This window comes from Falco biarmicus, chromosome 1 (assembly GCF_023638135.1).
Source record: "Falco biarmicus isolate bFalBia1 chromosome 1, bFalBia1.pri, whole genome shotgun sequence".
NCBI classification, from domain to species: domain Eukaryota; kingdom Metazoa; phylum Chordata; class Aves; order Falconiformes; family Falconidae; genus Falco; species Falco biarmicus.
In genome coordinates, this window is record NC_079288.1 from 15,211,673 (window position 1) to 15,231,494 (window position 19,822).

At 40.1% G+C, this 19,822-nt stretch overlaps 1 protein-coding gene across 10 annotated transcripts in view; it reads left to right on the forward strand.

Annotated features, from left to right (window-relative positions):
- The first annotated feature begins 1,187 nt into the window (after positions 1 to 1,187).
- Positions 1,188 to 19,822, forward strand: part of NF1 (neurofibromin 1) — a 103,685-nt gene continuing 85,050 nt past the window's right edge. For 4 of the 10 annotated variants that reach the window (XR_008824199.1, XM_056353235.1, XM_056353223.1 and 1 more), the window contains exons 1-7: positions 1,189 to 1,424; positions 11,410 to 11,553; positions 14,113 to 14,196; positions 16,453 to 16,643; positions 18,964 to 19,070; positions 19,327 to 19,394; positions 19,631 to 19,706. Coding sequence is in view for 8 of the 10 variants with exons in the window: in XM_056353235.1 (XP_056209210.1) it covers positions 1,365 to 1,424; positions 11,410 to 11,553; positions 14,113 to 14,196; positions 16,453 to 16,643; positions 18,964 to 19,070; positions 19,327 to 19,394; positions 19,631 to 19,706 (730 nt within the window). In the remaining 2 variants the exon portion in view is untranslated. Of the gene's footprint in view, positions 1,425 to 11,409; positions 11,554 to 14,112; positions 14,197 to 16,452; positions 16,644 to 18,963; positions 19,071 to 19,326; positions 19,395 to 19,630; positions 19,707 to 19,822 lie in introns of all 10 variants that reach the window. The other 6 variants (XM_056353200.1, XM_056353203.1, XM_056353213.1 and 3 more) reach the window with 3 other exon arrangements.

Genomic DNA, 19,822 nt, shown 5'->3' on the forward strand with positions numbered 1-19,822 from the left:
CACCAGAGCTAATTTATTGTACAGAGCAAATGAATAATACAAAATTCAGTGCACTTAACAGTCCAATATTAGACTTCACCATTTGTATAAATCAGAATGCTTTTTGCATTTCCTGAAAGATAGTGCCACAAGTTGTACAGACAGAAACCTACTATTTATTCTTCAACCAATTAATTGTTTTTTTTTCCTTAGGTAAAATATTTGCAATCGATTTTCATCTTTTCATAAAACATCTGCCTCCTCGAGTATTCGCTACAAACCAAGTTCCTGAATTTGTTGCTAGAAGGCAATGGAACTGTTCATACTGTAAATCTGAGTTACAGGAATTTCATTGTTCGTTATTTACAGGGAAAGTTACCCCAAAATACGTTTCATGTTGATATTGCTTGTAATAATTAGTATGCGCTACGATTATGGCAAGTCTCCAAGTCAAATCAAGGTCCCTGCTGAGCTGAGTAACAGAAAGAAAGTCCATTTTATTCTCCAGTTCTTCACCGTGCATTTGACAACTTTAAATCCTATGTTCTAGAGGTCTTACCTCACATTGTGGCTTTATTTATATTGCCTGAATTTTAACTTGACTTCAGCATGAAAACACATTAATTTGTGCTTGCATCTACCCAGAAGGAAAACAAACTAGCATTCCCAAGAAGGAAACTGGAAGTGGATGTTTATTTGTCTTGTTATCCGCATATCCTACTTTTCTGAGTCACAAAAGAGTAAACAATCTGCCGGGTACTGCGTGACTAGGAGGGGGCGAATTTGTGTGCGCTACCTTATGTATTTTTAGTTGTGGCCAGGCTTCCGCAGCGAGGCCTTGAGGCGTAACAGAAGCCATTCAACTGAAACAGATTTATAAAATTTTTTTTTTAATTTATTTGAAAGGTCAAATACAGCTATACATTCCGGTGTGTGTACAGTATCAAGACTGTAGATGATGTCTGTCAAGAGCCCACCGCGCCCCGGCCAAGGCCTGGCTACCCGGAAGAACCGCCAGCCCCGCCGCCGGCCCCGGCGGAGCAGGGTAGACCACCGGGGGGGCCCGGCGGCCCTGAGGGCGCAGGCGTGAGGGGCGGGGCCGGTCGCACATGCGCAGCGCGGCCCGGCCGCCGCCGCCGCCGCCTGTGTGTGGCGCTGCCCCTGGTGCGGCGGCCGCGGCGGCGCTGCTGCTCGGCGGGAGGGGGCGGCCTTGCGCTCCCGCTTCCGGTGTGGTGTCATGGCGGGCCCTGGGCGCTGATGGCTGCGGGCGGCTGAGGGCCCGGAGCGCGGCAGGGATACGGAGACCCTCCCCTCGCCCGGCGCCTCGCCTGCCGCCCTCCCTGCGGGGATCCGCCCCCCTCCCTGGCCGGGCAGGCGGGGGGGAGATGGCGGCCCACAAACCGGTGGAGTGGGTGCAGGCCGTGGTGAACCGCTTCGATGAGCAGGTAGCGGGGGCGGCCGTGAGGAGGGGCGGCGGCGCGGCTGCCCCCGCCGCGCTGGGCCGCGGCCGGCGGAGCGGCAAGGGAGGGCCGGTGCGGGCTGCCGCCGGGGTGAGGGGCTGAGGCGGGCCGGGGGCTGAGGCGCGGGCGGGGAGGGGGTGAGCGGCGAGGGAGGCTGCCCCGCTTCCCGGGGCGGCGGGGGGTGGGGGGAACGCTGCCTCCCGCCTTCCCCCCGCCGCCGGCTTCCCTGTCGGGCCGGGGGGGGAAAACGAGGGCGCCGGGTTCCCCTCAGCGCCCGGCTCGGCGGCGGGTCCCCGCTCGGCCCCGGCCGGGGGGCGGCGGCTGGCTGCGTCCTTTGTGCCGGGCGGGGTGGCTGGGTGGGGCCGGGCGCTGCCGCCGGCCTGGTATCCCCCGCCGGCCAACCTGCTGCTTCCCGGCGCTCTGCAGCGGGGTCCCGCCGCGCTGGGGGGAGGCCTCCCCGGTGCCAGCCTGCGCCGGGGCAGTGGCGGAGTCCTCGGCTCGGTGCAGCGAGCGGGGCGGTGAGATGCCCGGTTCTGCCTCGCCGCTGCTTTCCCACCTCTTCCAAAAGTGTGTTTCCTTTTTGTAGACATTCCTGTGGAATTTACTTCCTCGCTTTGCACCGTCTTGCTCGCCAGAAGGGAGGTAAAGCCTCACGAGTGGGGTTAAGGAGGACTGCGTGGAACTGATGGGGCGATTCTACCTTGTTCCCCATAGCCTAACTGTGGGTGTCAGAGGGAGATTTCATCCCCATCGCTGGGAGCATAGTTGCATGGGATGAAGAGGGTTTTCCAGCCAGTGTTGGTACAGTGACAGATATTTACTTCTCTTTACAAAAGTCAGCACTAGTAGTTTGGAGAAAAATTTTCTGAATGGAAGGAAGAGGGATTTGTTGGCCTTAGATTTTGTATTTCTGTGATCCGCATGCAGAAACTGCTTACAGGGATTAGGTGGCATGACTTTCTCAGTGGGGCTAAGCTTAGTGCTTAGGCTTTGCATTTTCACTCCCAAGATGCTTTCCTGACGCGTGTGAGCTCAATTTAGGCTGAATGATCAGTTTCTGTGTTGTCTCATTTTGCTAGACTGTGAGTACAGCCTTTGTGTCACACAAGAGACAGCTCTCTGAGACCCTGTTTGGTGTAACAGCTATCAGAAACACTAAGCTGGTTCCGTAGATGGAATTTTGTTCACCTGCCTTGTAATCATATGTCCCTCTTGGTGATGCTTGGCTTTTAACAACCTGCAGAAAGACTGTGGCCTGGTTGAATAGAAATAAGCTGTTCCTTTTTACATTTATATTAAAGCTGCTGTAAGTGAAGTTTCTTTAAAAAAAGGAAAATATCAAACTTTGTCGTTTGACATGAAAATGATGCAGATTTTTCCAATACATTTTAGGCATATTTGCATAGTTAACTTATTCCCCCCTTATCTTGAGTCATAGATCATTTTTTCCATAAGCTTAAAAAGCATGGTACTGATTATGCTCCCAATAATGCAAGAAAATGCTTCTTTGTTATTGGTGTTAAAAGGCCCTAGGCTTTGTCGTTTGCTTTGTTATGTATATTGTGGAACTGGGCTTGCCAACATCTGCTAGGAGTTAAGAACCTCAGCTTCTTAAACAGAACTATTTTTCTATACCTTTTTGGGGATAATTACAGATAGGTGTATGGGAGGAATCCTCTCTTGATAGGAAGAAGGCTGTTCTGATTTTTGAGATGCTAAAATACTGGAGTTGCAGGGATAGAGTACATCAAATGCAGTATTGCCTGTTGTAGTCATGGTGTGGCCTGTGTGATAGGTGCTATTCACAAGATTTTGATTGGTTTCCAGTGCAATTTTTAAAAAATTTAAATATTGTATTATTGAGTGAAGCAGTTAAGGATGAGATGTTAATCTCTTACTTTTTTTGTGAGAAGTTTTCTCATTTGTTAATTTCAGCTCAGGGTTCTTAATTTTGTTTGCTTTTGATACTTCATTTCCTCTGCCTTGCCCAGTCTGACAGTGATCTTCGCAGTGGAGTGGTGACTATTCTTACCTGAACACCAAAATGCTAGGTTATCGTGACGCTATCAATACTACTAAATACGTTGTCAGTCAATGGTGATGTTTACGTGCTTCTTCTAACTCCTTACATCTGTGTCATTATTGGCTAGTCATGTGGTTATTAAATTATCTACTTGTTACTTTTTAGACTGCTCATTTGAGCATCAGGTTCATACTTCATTAAAAATATACTGAATATGTGCATGTTATTTTAATGGTGAGAATGCATTTTTGAGTTTTTGCGTATTATGGCTGCCCTTCTAAGTGCAGGACCTTTTGATTCAGCACTGAGGGAGCCACCACTCACTGTATCATCAGTATGTTTGAATAGGGAAGGCGAGCTCTTGTTGGTTGTGGGTTGTTTAGTTTTGTTTTTTTTCTGTGTGGGAGAAGACAATTTTTCAACGTTCCTTCCTTCACAAAGGAGGAAAATGTAATCATCTCACGAAAATTTATAGATGTAGACATGCTTTTCATTCGTTTGCTAAGCAGTTGAATTCATTTTAAGACAGATGAAACAACAAACTAAGGGAATGCTAATCTGTATTGAAAACAAGAAAAATCAGTGCAAACCAGTCTGTTCTTGTCTGCTCTTGTTTATTGTTATAAATGCTGCTTTAACTAAAATCTGCTTTTGTGTGTACAATTCTGTGGGCCTAAAATGACTGGCAAGCATAGTTTTATGAATTAACCATTGACTGGCTCACTGAATACATTTTTCAAATATACTGCTGGTCTTGCCCAGCTGCGCTCACTTCTGAGATTACAATTGCTGCAATGCACTCTTCTTTGAGCTACCCTTGAAGGGTGCCTGAAGGTTTCAGCTGGTGCAGAAAGAAACTGGTGATGGTACATGTGAGGCTAGATCACATTTGTCATACAGCACATATGAAATCTCTTTGATTTTGTATGTAGGACTAGTTACTATATTTTTCAAAACTTTCAGTGAGCAGAATAGAGTTAGGCTGCAGTAGCACAAAGAAGCTAGACTGTGTTTTAGTAAAGTTCTCTGTGGTTTCATATAAACCACATTTTATATTTGTTTATATATATACCCCCCCCATTTTATTGATGAATATAAATATTCATCAATAAAATAAAATTATCTCTTTTCCTATGGAAATGTTTACTTACAGTTCTATGTACTGTACTTCTACAGTATTTTTAAATGTGTTACAGGCTGAAATCATGGGAAGGCTGATACAGTAGTGAAATAGTTCTAAGCACATTCTGAGAAGCCTTATGGCCTAAACCATTTAAATCTAGACTGTTTTAAAACTATCAGGTATAGTAAAAGGTATTAGTCCTGTATAAACTTGTGGCAACTTAAGTGATTATGATATGCTTTAAGGAAAGAGGCCCTTTATTATGTCGATTATGGTTTAGGCTCCTCATTTGTAGTTTATGAGGTATTACTGCCTTCAGTTAAGAAAGCTTTTGTAAAAACTGAAAGCCCGTAGCGATGTTCTATTCTTACTTTCATTAAAAGATATTAAAGCGAATATTCCTTCCTCCTGGTGATTCTCTCTGCAGCATTTAAAATCTGTATAGAATCAGAGATGTGAAAAAGCACTGCCTTGCAAGTACCAGCTTTGTGTTCTTCAGAACTGTTTTTCATCTTCGCGTGTTAAGAAATCGGTAGTAGTAATAAGATGTGTTTTAAAGTATTTCCCATGAGTTCTGCTGACTGTGCTCCCCAAGTGAAATGATATCTTGCTGTAAGGTAAGGCTGGTCTGTGCAGAAGATGTAACTTTTTTCCACAGCTGCTCTGTCTGAAACAGATCTCCACAGGAGCTAAGATCCGAAACAAGCTATAACACTGCTCTTAAGCACAAGTGTGCTGTTTCATCTTTTGCTAATGTAAACCTGAAGCAGCTTTGATCATATCTTTCTAAAACTGTGTGCGTAATGTATTTCCAAACGAAGTGCTGTACTACACACAGATGGTGTCCTAAAGAACAGGTGAAGGAATGGCCCACATGCAACAGATGTTACCTGAGTCCATTAATGAGCTGCTGAAAAGTGTCAGATGTTTTGTCCTTACTTAACACAACAGTTTGTGTTAACAGTATGGGTAAATATTCATTTGTTCACAGCATCAACTTTTAGTTAACCTTTTGAAAATACTGTTTTAGAGCAATCTGTGTAAAATATTTTCCGAGTTCCATATTCTTCTGAAGGCCTAGTTGCGAGATTCTTTTACTAAATAATGCCTCTGTAGAAGGTGATGCAGTGCATGTTTATAGTTGGAAGATGCCTGTTGACTTTTTAAAAGAGATTTGTATCTGGTTCTGACAGTACTGGTGCTGAGGATAGAGGAGTGCTGTGTGTATTTTCTGTCTCACCAGTCTCTGTGTTGCAGTCTGCTGAAGAAGTTCCAAGAAACTGTTTGAAAGGGGAAAGTGAGGTAGATTTCTATGCTGTTAGGGATGGCACTAGGGATTTTTTTTTCCTAGATGTTACGTTTGTTACTTTCTCCTGAACCTGAATCAAAGGCACAAGGCTCAGATGCACTCCGACATTTCAAGACGCTTACTGAAAATGATGAGCCCATTATAGACAAACGGAGAATTTCCTTCCCTGAGGTGTATCCCCGGGGATCTGTCTTCCACCTTCCCCTCTCCAAATGTGCTTTTCATGAGGTAGAGGAGGCAGTGAGGGTTCTGCAGTCTGCCACCACTGTGAAGCTGAATCTTGAAAGTGCTGAATTGCAGGGTACCTGTGCATGGTTGGGTGGTGACTTCTGTCTGCATCAAGAGGTTTGTCAGGATAGTGATTTCAACAGCTGTCATTCTGAATCCTATGGCAGACTAGGTTTATCTGTCAGATTCTGAATTTTTAATGTTCTGCAATGTTATATCTTGCACAAAAAAGTTGAAATAGTGACTTTGAAGTGATGAAGCGCTTGTTTGCTCCATAACTGCTGAAAAGAAGATTAAATACTGTTTTTTACTAAAGAGAGATTATTAAACTTTGTGTTCATTAATTACAGGTGACAAAATAAAATCTGTGATTTAATGTTAGCCTTTGTCAGGACTGAGTGGAATAGCTTACAGACATTCAAGCCTATTAGTGTTGTCCATGTACATTTAGCAAAAGATCATACCTTACTGCATCAGACTAGAGGATACCTGAAACAGGTGCTGATCTCTTCTACAGACATGGAAAGCACCCATTCTTCTTGCTAACATCTATGATCAAAGAAGGCTTTCTGGATAAAAGTACATCGGTCTCTAAACTGAGGCCACTTCCAAAGAGATGAGTCTTGTGTGCTATCAGATACTGCAATGCTTTCCACTTATTCAAACAGCTTTATAATTCTGTACTAGCACTTACTTTAAAGTTTCAAAGCCAAATTCGACTGCAAAGAACTTGTTAAGAAAGTACATTAAATATTTTTTCTTTTTTTCCTCTGAATAGCCAATTACTTGCACCCCTCCCCCCTTTTTTTTTTAAATTGGCAAAGTTATTGTCTCACAAGTCTGAAGAAACTGAAACATTTTTATCTCCAGAAACAGATAGGTAGGCGTGATTAGGCATAGGAAAACCTTTGCCTTTTCTTTCTTCAGCAGGATTACAGGCCTCCTGGATATCACTGTAGACAGCAAATTGACCAGACAACTTGTGGCTGCCAGACACTGTTGTAGAATGGTTAACAACATATGCCGTATTAATGCTTAGGGGCAGTAATTTTTCAGATGCCAAGCTTGTGTGTAGAAAAAGCTTTTGAAGTGCTGTTCTAGTATTATTTTCTAAGATGCTAGCAGCTGACCATGTGCTATGATCCTGTGTATCTGTGAGTTGGCCTAATCATGTTTTTTTCTTAAATGATATAGTTTTTTAACAGTATTTGTGATTAGTGATTTAATTTGCGTTTTCCATGAAGATGGAATAATTTAATTTTACTTAGGCAAGTTGAAGGGATTTTGCATCTTTGAGGTAATAAATACTTTTTAAAAATCAATATTTTAATAGCTACTAGTTCAACTGGATTAATTTTAACAGTCTTGTCTTGTAGGTACGTGGTGCAGATCTCTTATTTCTAAGGTTTACTTCTTACTATATGCCTTTTGGAAATGTAAAGAAAATAATCTCTTATGTTCTGTGTTGCTCTTTCTCCTACAGGTAGTGCTTTGTTACCTCTTTGCATTTAGTAAACCTTGTGAGAGTGGCTCAGTTTTGGTATTGTAGCAGTAGCAGATTTGGGAGAAGCTGCACATGGGCCAAGCAGGGCTTCCTACTTTTCAGTCAGAAATGCACTTCTGGAAACAAAGTTTGGATTAAACTGTCTATGTGGTTGAAAGATGTGTTCTAACAGCTAGGGAGCTTGCATGGCTGGTGTAAGCTCGTAGATACTTTTGATGCTTCATCTTATATATTTGCTTTTCTAGTTGTTTCAGCAATACCTGATACACAAGATGACTTGTGTCCTGAGTTCAGGCTACACCGGGTCTTGTAATATATTATTGCAACTGTCAGGCTCAGCTACTTAATGGCTTTTCGTTGTCTTTTGCAGCAGTGTCATTTTAAAATTGATCTTAGAAGATTTAAGATTTGATCACTGGAAGGGTTCCAATTTCATCTACCTATTTTGTCTTTGTCTGCTGCATAAAATAAGGCAAATTGTAGACCAAAATGCCATTGTTCCTTGTCTTCTGTAGCTTATTTGATAGCTTTGTGTGAGGCATAGTCAAACTAGATTAGAGGGAGAGAGGGTGTATGGCAGCATGCCTCAGAGTGGGTTGCATGTGTGCAGTGTCATTATAAGGTTGTTGGCTATTGCTTCCTATTTCACTAGTGAAAACAGCTGAATTCAAGTAGTGGACTATCCCTTTGCTAAGCTGGGATGAGTTCAAAATGGTGCATGTGTTCGTAGTTTGAAGCTCCAGTTATATTTAAGCTTTGTGCTTTGATTTCTGTTTTCAATTCAAATAAAAGCTATACAGGAAACCATTTGTGTCAGTCTTTCTTTTTTTCTAAAATAAAATCAAAGGCAATGAAAGTAAAATGTCAACTTTTTTCTACTATTTTTCTTGTAATGTTTAGATCGATGGATGTTTGTATAGAAGTTAGTTTCTTTTTGGTCACTCAGCGCTGGCACTGCATTCTGTTAGGGGACTTACAGTACTCCAGCATGTCAGAGTGCACAAAGGAAATAGCAGAGAAATAAAAAAACTCAAAGCATCAGTGCTAATACGTCCTTTTTTATATAGTTTCCTATTTTGAATGGTAGTATAGAAAGCAGTTTTACTTCTAGGTGACCTTGTTGCAATGGCTGTTGTGGCAGGAAGCTCTAAAAGTATATAATACAATGTTTCTATAGCATGGAAGCATACAGAACTAGATCTGTGACACAGTTTCTTTGAGAGGCACTTCTGAAGTGTTTTATCACTCAGTTGTATTCAGCTTTTCTGCTGTTGCCAGCACAGAGACTTGAAAATTCAAATAAAAAGTACTAGTAATGGTGAAATTTTTAATTAAATGTATGTATCTTCCACTAATGACTTCTGAAAATGTATTGTAAAAATAACATCCAATGATGAAAACAAAGCTTGAGTCATAAATGCTGTTTGTTCTGCTTTTTCCAGTTTTAAAATGAGCACATTGAAATGCATCACACTGTTTTAAAGCATTACAGTCTGAACACTTGCAAGAGAATTACAAAATGAAGTGGCAATTACCTTGATAGCCCTATGGAACTTGTTGCTATAGGAGATTGTGCAGGCAAAAAGCATCAGCCCTTCCCACGGAGGGGTAGGCCCTTGGCGTGGTTCCCTGGGTTCAAGGCTTGGTGCCAGAGATCCCTGAGCCGCTGTCTGAATGGCAAGCAGGCATTCCTCCTGGGCCTTTCTGTTGCTGTGGGGTCTTTTGTGTGATCTAATGGGCCAAGGCCAGCTGTGTGAGGGTCCACAAGGCTCGGTGCTGGGTCCTGCCCGTGGGTCACACCAACCCCATGCAGCACTACAGGGTTGGGGAAGAGCAGCTGGAAAGTGCCTGGTGGAAAAGGGCCTGGGGGTGCTGGGCAATGTGAGCCAGCAGGGTGCCAGGGTGGCCAACAGCATCCTGGCAGGTGTAAAAAATGCGTAGGTGCAATGCTTAGGGATGTGGGTTAGTGATGGGCTTGGCAGTGCTGGCGGTTGGGCTTGATGGACTCAAAGGTCATTTCCAACCTAAATGATTCTGTGATCAAGGACGGAAGTTCAGTCATTTTTTTTAAGTCAACCATTCTCTTAGGAAAAAAACCCAGCCAGTTTGATCCTAGTCTGCAGTACCAAAAGACTTTGTACTAAACCCCAAGCCAAACTGCAGTTTATATGGAGAAGAAATTACACTTGGGCATGAAAACGAGATGGTTATATTGAAGAGGTCCGTTTCTCCACAAATGGAAGATGTTAAGTAGACTGCGTTTAATGATGCAGTTGAAACTGATGGGGAAAAAAAAAATGTTCCAAGTTTGGGGTTCTTTAATACAATTCATCTAGCATATTTAAATTGGGCATTTAATAGCATTTAAATATGGGCCTTTAAATTTTATCAGCAAAGTTAGTAATGTTAAATGGTTGACAGAGATGTTCGTGACTACTGACGGTATGTGAAGTACCCTTGCCAAGTCTGCAGAGGCCCCCAGCCTGGAAGGTGGCTCTTTAAGCATCTTGCATCTGTAAAGCTGAGTGTACTTCCTTGGAATCCTTCTTTTAACCCATCTTAAACTCCCTGCCCCGCCCCCCCCCCGCCCAGCAAATGCAAAAATACTACTTTGTGGCATTTACTCTGAACTGTCAGCGTCTTTCAGAATACACGCTTATTAATAATTCTAGTCAAAATTGGTTAAAACTTGTAGTAGCAATTGAAGTTTCTCTGGCTAGTGAATTCCTATGTCATGCTTTAAAATACAAGTGGCACATGTGGATTACAAAAAGAAGTGATAATACTGATTCCTTTCTTGTTCCCTTGTTTGCTTTTTAAAAACAGAAATCCTCAGTAAAATGATTTTTTTCTGAAGAATCGTTCCTTACATTTTCGTAACGGGCCAGCCCTGTGAGGAGCATGCAGGGGAAGTGACTGCGTGCTTGGGAAGTGACTCGGTTGTGACCCTTGAAGAATTTGGGTACAGCATGAAACAAAGTGCCTAGTGTTCACATGGCAGGAGAAACATCTCAGTTTTGTGCAGTCACTCTGAATCTTATCTTTCCTGGCAAAGATGCATTTCAAGTCTAGTTTTTACCACTGGGTGTTGGGCAAGGGTGGGTAATGTGGGGCTCACAAGTTGTGTTCGGCTTGCCAGTGCTTGAAGTGTGTTTGAGGCTGAGACTTCATTGCCTGCCTAGCAGTGGGGTGTGTTTGTATGGGGACCCCAGCTCATCCCAGTCTGTGGGCCCTGCGGAGGCTGGTGGTGGTGGCTCCTCCTGGGACTCAGTTGTACCTCTTAGCCAGCTCTGTCCTGTGAAGGAGCAGAGGACACTCGAACCACTGTTAATCGCCTTCCGACTCACCTGTTTTGTGAACTGCTGTGATATTACCTCCTCTCGGGTTTCAAGAGGCAGGTTTTTTCTTGCAGGTATTAGCCTTGTGAAGATTTTTGGTGTTTAACGAGCCAATTTTTGAAATTAAGAAACTCTTCTTCTGAGAATTCTCTCTTACGTTTTTCTGCTTCTTTTGATTGCTTTGACACTTGGTTTGTAGAAAATTTATCACAAAATAGAGGTTTAGTTTTGTTTCAGAAAAAGAAATAGTTGAACTTCAGTATTTTGTTCTATAGATAGCTAATAGAAAGATGAATGTAGAGAAAATGAAATAATAATGTGTTTGTAGTTGTCTCTTGTAGAATGTTTTTCAGGGTTGTTTCTGGTGTCTCAGAAATTTTTAACCCATCTGTAAAGATGTAAATTTCAGTATAAAACAGTGTGTAATACTTACCTCTTCTTGTAGCTTCCCATAAAGGCTGGCCAGCAGAATACCCACACCAAAGTCAGTACGGAGCACAATAAGGAATGTCTCATAAACATTTCCAAGTACAAGTTTTCCCTGGTCATCAGTGGTCTCACCAATATCTTAAAAAATGTTAATAACATGGTAAGCTTTTTTAATTTTGGATTGTTGCATGATTTTTTGAAATGGTTGTTGCTTGTTATCCACAGAGAGTCACTTGAAATTTAGTCTTGCCTTTTACAGTTAATTTTTTTCTTTTCATCCTTATGTGCTAAAGTTCACCAGCACTGAGCTATGTTATGTATAAAAGGCAGTGAGATAGTTGTGTCAGAGAAATCTAAAGGAAGGTGGTGATGAAGGGGAATTTTCTGTTGGTCGCAGGAATGGTCTGTGACTGGGAACACGTACAAGGCGTGGGTATGTGTAGGTACCTAATAATACTGCACTGGGGCTCTGAGCATGACCAGTAGTATGCACTGCTCATTGGGTGGTGGTGGAGGATGCTTGCCATTGCGTGGAAAGGTGCTTCAGTTATCTAGGGAAGAGGTGCTAGCAAAGTCTTCAGAGGGGGTATGCAGCAGGGCAGAGGAGCTGCTGAGCAGCAGCACTAGGAAGTTTCCGCTCCGCCCCCCCGCCTCCCCGCTCCCATCTGTCCTGCCAGAGCATGACCTGCCAGGAATCCTTTTGGAAAAGGAAGAAAGGAAAAAGAAAGGAAAAGGATTAAAAACTTAGGCTGTCTGAATTTTCCAGGCTGTTTGGATGTTTTAGCATTTGTGTATGTCTATATATATATAAAAATATAATAACTAAATTAATTTCTGTCAGAACCTTTTAAGAAAAATCTTTGAGAAGAGTCTCCTGCCTAATGCTGCCTCTGTAGGCTCCTATCTCCAAAGGGATACCTTACTAGTGTGTAAGAAAAATGAATGAAAAATGTGTGGGTGTGATACACATCTCTTCTGTTTGTTGTTAACGGATCACAGCCTCTCAATAAACCACTTAATGTTGATTCTTGCGGGCAGTAGACTGGTGTGAAGGGATGAGATTCAAGGTGATTTTTATATGAATTCCCAAAGAGAAATCTTCAGAGCCAGGTGTCTCAGTAGATGGTTTCCTTCTGCATACTGGTTTTCTGCCTCCAAGGGAACCATAAAATGATTACTGAAATCCATCAAAATACTTGACTCATCAGCATCACTAAAATTGTCATTTAAAATAGACCTCAGGGGAACCAAAGAGAAGAGAAACCTAGAAAAGAAAAGCAATGAGTGTGGATGGTCCATAGTGTCAACTCTAGAAGAATAACTATTACCATCAAGTTGGGTAAATGGAAAGTTTAGGAATCCCTTATGAGGAGGAGGATGCAGTTTGAGATTTATTTTTTTAATGAAAGGTCTGGTTTTGGATTTCTCATGAGAAAAGTTTAGTTCATTGAGTTTTGAAGCTGTGATCATGTGGAATCTCCACAAACAGGCAACAGAACTGGCCAAACTCTAGCAGTACTTTTTTTATATGGCTTTAGTAGGATAGTTTTCAGTGAGCTCTTTTGGATGTCACTTGCATGGAGATATGCATCTTCTAAAACACTACAAATTTGTAGTTTGATAAAGGCAGAAAATAGGTTGCCCTACTGCTAGGGATTTCAGGCTGCCTAAAGCTACCTGTAGTCCCTTTTGAAAGATAATTTATTTTAATTAAACTCCATAGGCATGAAGGAATGTGTTAATGTGTAAGATTATTGACCTATACAGTCAAAAGAAATTTCTGTATGTGATACGTAGGTTTTGAAAGGAGAGACCTAGCTATGTGTCAATTAAAATAGGCAACATTTGCTTTGCTCTGAGGAGTAAGACAACTTTTTTTATGCTTGATGGACTGAGCTATTGTATGAATCCGCAATATTTTTGAAAGACTTCTACAGCTGAAACAAAACAGACCGGTAGACTGCCATAATAGTCTTAGTTTAGAAGAAAGTCTTGAGGGTTTGCACTCTGCTGAAACTTAGACTTAGTTGAGCTAACCTCTCCTGTGGTTTAAAATACAGCTTCCTTTGGGTGGCTTCTACATGTGTAGGCAATAGTACCAATATTTTTTTGGCTAAATCTTTTCTGCTTTATTTTGCTGTCTTAATATTGCTGGAATTAGTAACTATTGTTGGTAGTAAAATTGGGTGCTAGCTTAAACACCTGATGGAATTCTGCCTTCATCCTGTGTCTAAAGTGTGGCATCTTTTTGGAGGGTCTCATGTGTTTCTTCCTGTGGTCTGTGCTAAATTTTGCAGCACTCTGATAAGCTTGTCGATACAGATTTGTTGTAACATCAGTTCTATTAAGATGTTGGCAATGAAATACATAATTGGAAAAGTCAGCAGTAATTGATACCAAAATAGTTTCTGAAAAGATATAACCTTCATTTCTGTATAAATCGCAGGCCTGATGAAGATAAGGGGCTGCAGTGTACCTCCAGTCTTACTTTACGGTAACTGTTTGTTCCTTATTAGATTTAACATTGCAGACTGGACAAAGATATTTCTTCAGTGATAAGGTTTTCATTCCTATTTTAATCTATTTTTGCTGGCTTGCTTTCTAAGCTCAAAACCAGAGCAGTAAAGGAGCAATAACCTATTGTACCACTTTGCTGCGTTAATGCATTACAAGTCAAATTTCTGTGTCTCAGATGAATCCATGTCCTTTCTACTTCTAGAGAATATTTGGAGAAACTGCTGAAAAGAATTTATATCTATCTCAGCTGATTATCTTGGATACACTGGAAAAATGTCTGGCAGGGGTGAGTAGGCTTGCATAAGCAATTGCTAAGTTGGAATCAAATGCTTGTGTATGCTGTTGTTACTGGTGCTAAACTTAAAACTCATCTAATTTAGAACAAAGTAGGATTAATGCTATTTAAAAATTATTAAAAATTCCTATAAATGCAAGTAGTTGATATAATTGATAAATTAAGCATTTGGTGGTGCTTTTTTCTTGCCTAAAATTAGTGATCTTTTTTCAGCTAAATAGATTCAAGTAAATTTGAATTTGCCCTTCCCACTACTCAACTAATTTATGAAGTTATTCTTCTTCTAATAACTTGTTAAAAAGAATTGCAGAAAACTGCACAAATAAACTCAGAGATGTGTGTGAAGTAGAGTAAGGGCAGACACAAACCCAAATGAAGAATTAGATGTCATGAAGCTTCACTAGATTTTTATAAACTCTGAATGCCTGTGGTATGTTCTGCTCAGTATTTTTTGAATAGATGCATCAAAACATTTTCATCCCACAATTTAAACAGAAGAAGTAATGGGATAGTAAATCATGTTAAAAGTAGCAGATAATTAAGTACAAGTATTTCAGTTTTATGCTACCAGGTTTCCTGCATCCAGTGTTGATTTTTCTTCAAATTTCTTAAAACTTTCATTTATTGAAGCAATTTTTCCATGTACTTATATATACACCAGAAACGTTGCTATCACCATTCTAAAGATTACTTTTGCAGGTGTTTCCTAGATTACATTAGTTAACCATGTCCAAACTTCCACTGGGAGTCCAGTCCTGATGTTTCCAACCAGAGCTATGCTGCAAGGCAGTTTGCTGTTACCTTTGGGATGTAAAAGGTTGTTCAACTTACTGCGCTGAACAGTGTAATTGCAAAGCCAAACTTCACTGTGAGCAAAATTCGCAATAGTTTATTCCTTCAACAAGAAAGGAATATTTTTTTTTTAAAGCTATATTCCTGGATGAATGTTGTGAAATTATCTAAGCTCTTTGTTGTTTCCCTGCAACAGCTTTTGAATGTTCTTTCTTTATAAGGTAATGACTTTATTATGGTTAGATTTGTCAAGCAGTGTATCTTATATTACAGTACTGAAACAGTCTCGAATAATTGTGGATTCTTCTAAAATCAAAAAAGATCCAAGTAAATACATTTTCCAGAAAAATTTTCAGCTTTTAAGCTGAGGTAAACACTTCTTTTCAGCACTTTTTGTGTCTTTGATGCAGTGAGTCAAAACAACTGTTTTAATGTCAGAAATTAATTATTTTAAAATGTTGTTTATATGCGTATTGCTTGAAATGTTAATGTGTTTTTCCTGATAGATGATATTTGAGCAGCCTAAAATTGTGCTGAATACTTCTTGCTTTGTCAATTCAAATGAGAGCAAGTTGAGCCAGTATATGTTTAATAAGACTGAGCCAAAGTTCTATACAAAGAGTGTTGTGTTCTGCGATATCTTCAGATGTATTTCTTGCTCGCTGTTCTTGCTCAATGTTTCATCAAGTTCTCATGGCAACAGGACTCAGGTCAACTAAGTGGGAGTCTCTGAAACTTCTCAATTCCCTATGGTAAATTCATTGGTAGAATTTTAGAAAGCTTTAATGCTGACCCTTCTGTTAAAACTTGCTCTTAGTAGAGCAAAGTTTCACTTTGAATTCTTTTGTAAATAGTTTCCTTATGTCTCATACTGTGCAAACTGGCAAAAATTAGATTTTTCTTTTGCAGGAAAGTTAAACCATTTTGGACTTACATAGAGCAACCCCAGGCAAGAGCAAGGGAGAAGCACTACTTTTTTGGTTAATTTTTTAATATAAAATATTTGCTGTCAAAATACAGCGGTTAGAATACTAACTAGGAGAAGTAAGGGTGGGTCTTTGCCCTTTGAGCTTCCATTCAAAGCTGACATAGTTAATGTTCTACTGCTGATGCTTTACACAAATCAACAGGGTGCATTCGTAAAAACAGAAATGTATTTTACTTCAAAAACTAGTTTGGTATTTTGCTTGATACTTGCTGACATTGATCAGCTTGGTGTCCTGCATATTTTGGAGACAAATGAAAATTGAAGGTGGTTTGAATGATACGGGTTAATTGTTCAAATGGAAGGAAGCCTTTTTTCTGTGTAGACTACTTACACTATGGTCAGTGATAGCCTGCAGGCAGAATTAGAAGTTTAGATTCAGGTCTTGTGCCTAGTAGTGGCAGAATCTCCATTTTTTTGCCTCTAAATGTACAAAACAATTTCATGAAATACTGAATGTTTATTTTTAGCAACCAAAGGATACCATGCGACTAGACGAGACTATGCTGGTAAAACAGTTGCTGCCAGAAATCTGCCACTTCATCCACACTTACCGTGAAGGGAACCAGCATGCAGCTGAACTACGTAATTCTGCCTCTGGGGTTCTTTTTTCTCTTAGCTGCAATAACTTTAATGCTGTGTTCAGCCGCATTTCCACCAGGTAGGTGTTTTTCAGTAGCCTGACTTGGTGTATTAGCTAATCTACTACATACTGGTGTCTAGAACACCTATCGTGAGTTGTAGTCTTTTGCATTTCAGCAAAGTTTAGTGTTTAAATGATACTTAACCAAGGTAGTTCTGAAGTGAAACTCCCTCTACCTTTCAACATTTTACTTGAGTTTCAGGTTACAAAAAACCTGTTTCATATCCATTCCAGGTTACCGCCAGCTTGCTTTCTGTGAGCTGCATTTATTGTCTTTTTAGTCTGCTTTCATAAGTACAAGGCAAATGCAGTTGTAGAGTGAAAATAATGATAACTTGGCTGAATGAGTTGTTCTGGGTGCAAGGTGTTTTGGGGAAAAAAAAAAAAAGGATGCTAAGTTAATGGGTTGTGTCCATATAGTTATGAATTCAGAATGCAACATTTCTGATTGTCAGCAGCTCTGTTGGAGCTCCAAGGCTGTTTTCTTTCCTAATTTTTCCTGCTTGAAGGCTTTTGTGTTAAATCTGTCTTATGCCTGAAGGGGACAAAACAGCTGGACTGTTTGTTAGTTGTTGGAAAAGACGGGTTTGTCTTCTGACTGACTTGAGTTTCACAGCACATTTACTGTAAAAATAACTGTCTTTTCTGCTGTTTGAAGTGAGAAGAGAGACAGGCCCAAAGCTTCCATCTATTCTTTACTCCTTTTGCCTTGTTCCAGATCCTTCTGATTTTTCAGCATTTGCCAATCCACTAGAGTTGTATATTAAGCTTTTTATTACTGCAATACTTTGATGTTTTTTGAAAGTTCGTGAAGTACCTTAGCTCTTTCTTATCACACGTTTTTCCAGCTAACACCATCCTTGATTTATTACAAGTGTAGCTTGGTCAGCCTTATGTGGTTGCATAGCAATGAGCATGCCAATTTATTTGAAACAAAGATTTATGTATTGCTTATAATGTAAAAACTGTTCCATTCCAACAGTTTGGAAACTATTTGCATTTTAGAAATCAGTCTGAAATTGTTTAATAATTCAAAATTTTGAGTATTTTAAAAGCTTTTACAGACCGTTTAATAACTTCTGTTTCAAGAACATAGACTTGGCAGCTAGCATGGAGGATGTGGTTTTACTCAATAGGTTGATTATGTTTTGTTGCTTATGGAAATGGAAACAATTTTTTTGCTCCTTTTATAGGAAGTATTTTTTAGTTGAAGTTTTTTGACAGTCTTTGAATCTAGTCCATGCATCTATACTTATTTGCATGTCTGTAGCATGGTTTACTTCTCAAGCTCCAAAGCCCTTCTTACCATCCATTTGAGCTGGAACATACTGCTTTTTCCTTAACCTGTTTTTCACTTCAAAATGGCTTGTACATAAATAGTTAAATATTTGACCAATTGTTGCTGATCTCCACAGGGGTCAGCTTGCCGACAGTTAGCATTGCTGGTCTTCTGACCTGTGCTTCCTGTTTAGGCATATTTCTAGGCCTTGTACAGCAGCTGGGGGATTTTTGGCACAAAAAGCACAGCAGTGGGGACCTTCCCATTCCCATCGAGCGCTGTTAAGTATCCCTGGTGTTGAAGAAATGAAGAACTGCTTTTGTGTGTAGTCCTAGAAATTGCATTCCACATCTAAAAAGCATCTGTAGCTTTGGAATGAGACATGGCAATCTTTAGTTTGTGAGAACATATGATTTAGTTATTAGTGGCTTAGTATCTGATGAGATGTTTGGTAAATCATCTAACATCTAACATTACATCTTAAATGTAAAAAGACACCATTGTGTTTTAACTGGTGTGATTAAACTTCATCCTGTTAGCTTAGGCCAGAAAAACATGGACCTTCTTTAGCTTACAAAGTGTGGTTGTAGCTCCCTTCAGTGGTATTGAGTACTATCAGTCACTGCTTTCCTCTTTGGAAATTTGCTGGGGTGAGATTTGTAAGAAGCAGTAGTCTCAAGGTGTCATGATTCCATGAATTTAACATTTAGTTGAAGAGATGACAAGATTACTGCTACAGTATGGTAGGTAACAGAAGAATTTAGGCAGAAGTTGGGCATAAACAGACTATCACCAGATGGTATTGGTATCTTGTGAGAGTCATCACTGCTATTTCTAGATCCATGTTCAGCGTGAGGATGGAATAAGACTGTAGTATAAACTCCTAATCATGCAAGATCCTTCTTTCATCTCTAAACCTGGAAGAGTTTGTTTGAGGAGATTTGTATTATGTGAGATCATATAATATTCCCCAGCTATTCAAATGTATAGAACCATAGGTATGTGTTCATACCTATCTGACATAATCTGGAGAAGTTACTTTACTTTGCGTATTTTTAGATTACAGGAACTGACTGTTTGTTCAGAAGATAATGCTGATGTTCATGATATTGAACTTTTACAGTACATCAGTGTGGATTGTTCAAAACTAAAACGACTTTTGCAAGGTATGGTTTGAGCCTGTGTTTTGAAATGTTTTTATCTGAATATAGCTAGTTAGAGATGGCGCAACAGTATTGATATGTATATCTCTAATTCTGTGTTTTACTCCAAAGTCATATATCTACCAAAATATTTAGAAATACTTAAGTAGCATAAAGACATTGATTTTTAATTTGCTTTGCACTTCAAGTGTCTTTTATAATCTGTGTTACTTTTCAGAACTGTTTCTTTTCTAAATGCAGAAATGTTTTACTTTTACAGAGACTGTATTCAAGTTTAAAGCCCTTAAGAAAGTAGCTCAGTTGGCTGTTATCAACAGTCTTGAAAAGGTAAGTATTTTAATATTTATTTTCTGTTTAATTGCTTATTTGAAGACTTTCTCTAATTTAGGAATAGTTGCAATTCAGCAATTTACTATAAAATACAAGTTGGTGCATCCCTTTGACGCATATGTTTTGCAAGAAATCGAGTGATAGAAGGGTAAAATCTCTCTTTATTTAAGTACATAGTTCAGGAAAAAGTATGGTAAGCTCTGAAATGTTAAGATGTTTTGCATTATCTGCAGGCATTTTGGAACTGGGTGGAAAACTACCCTGATGAATTCACAAAGCTGTATCAAACACCGCAGACTGATATGGCTGGTAAGGCATAATAAATGACATAGTATTCAAAAGTTGGTTTCTCAGACAACCCCACGTTCACTTGCATTTTGTGCCCTCTTTGCATCTTTGCAGCCTGCAAATAAGAAACAAATTTC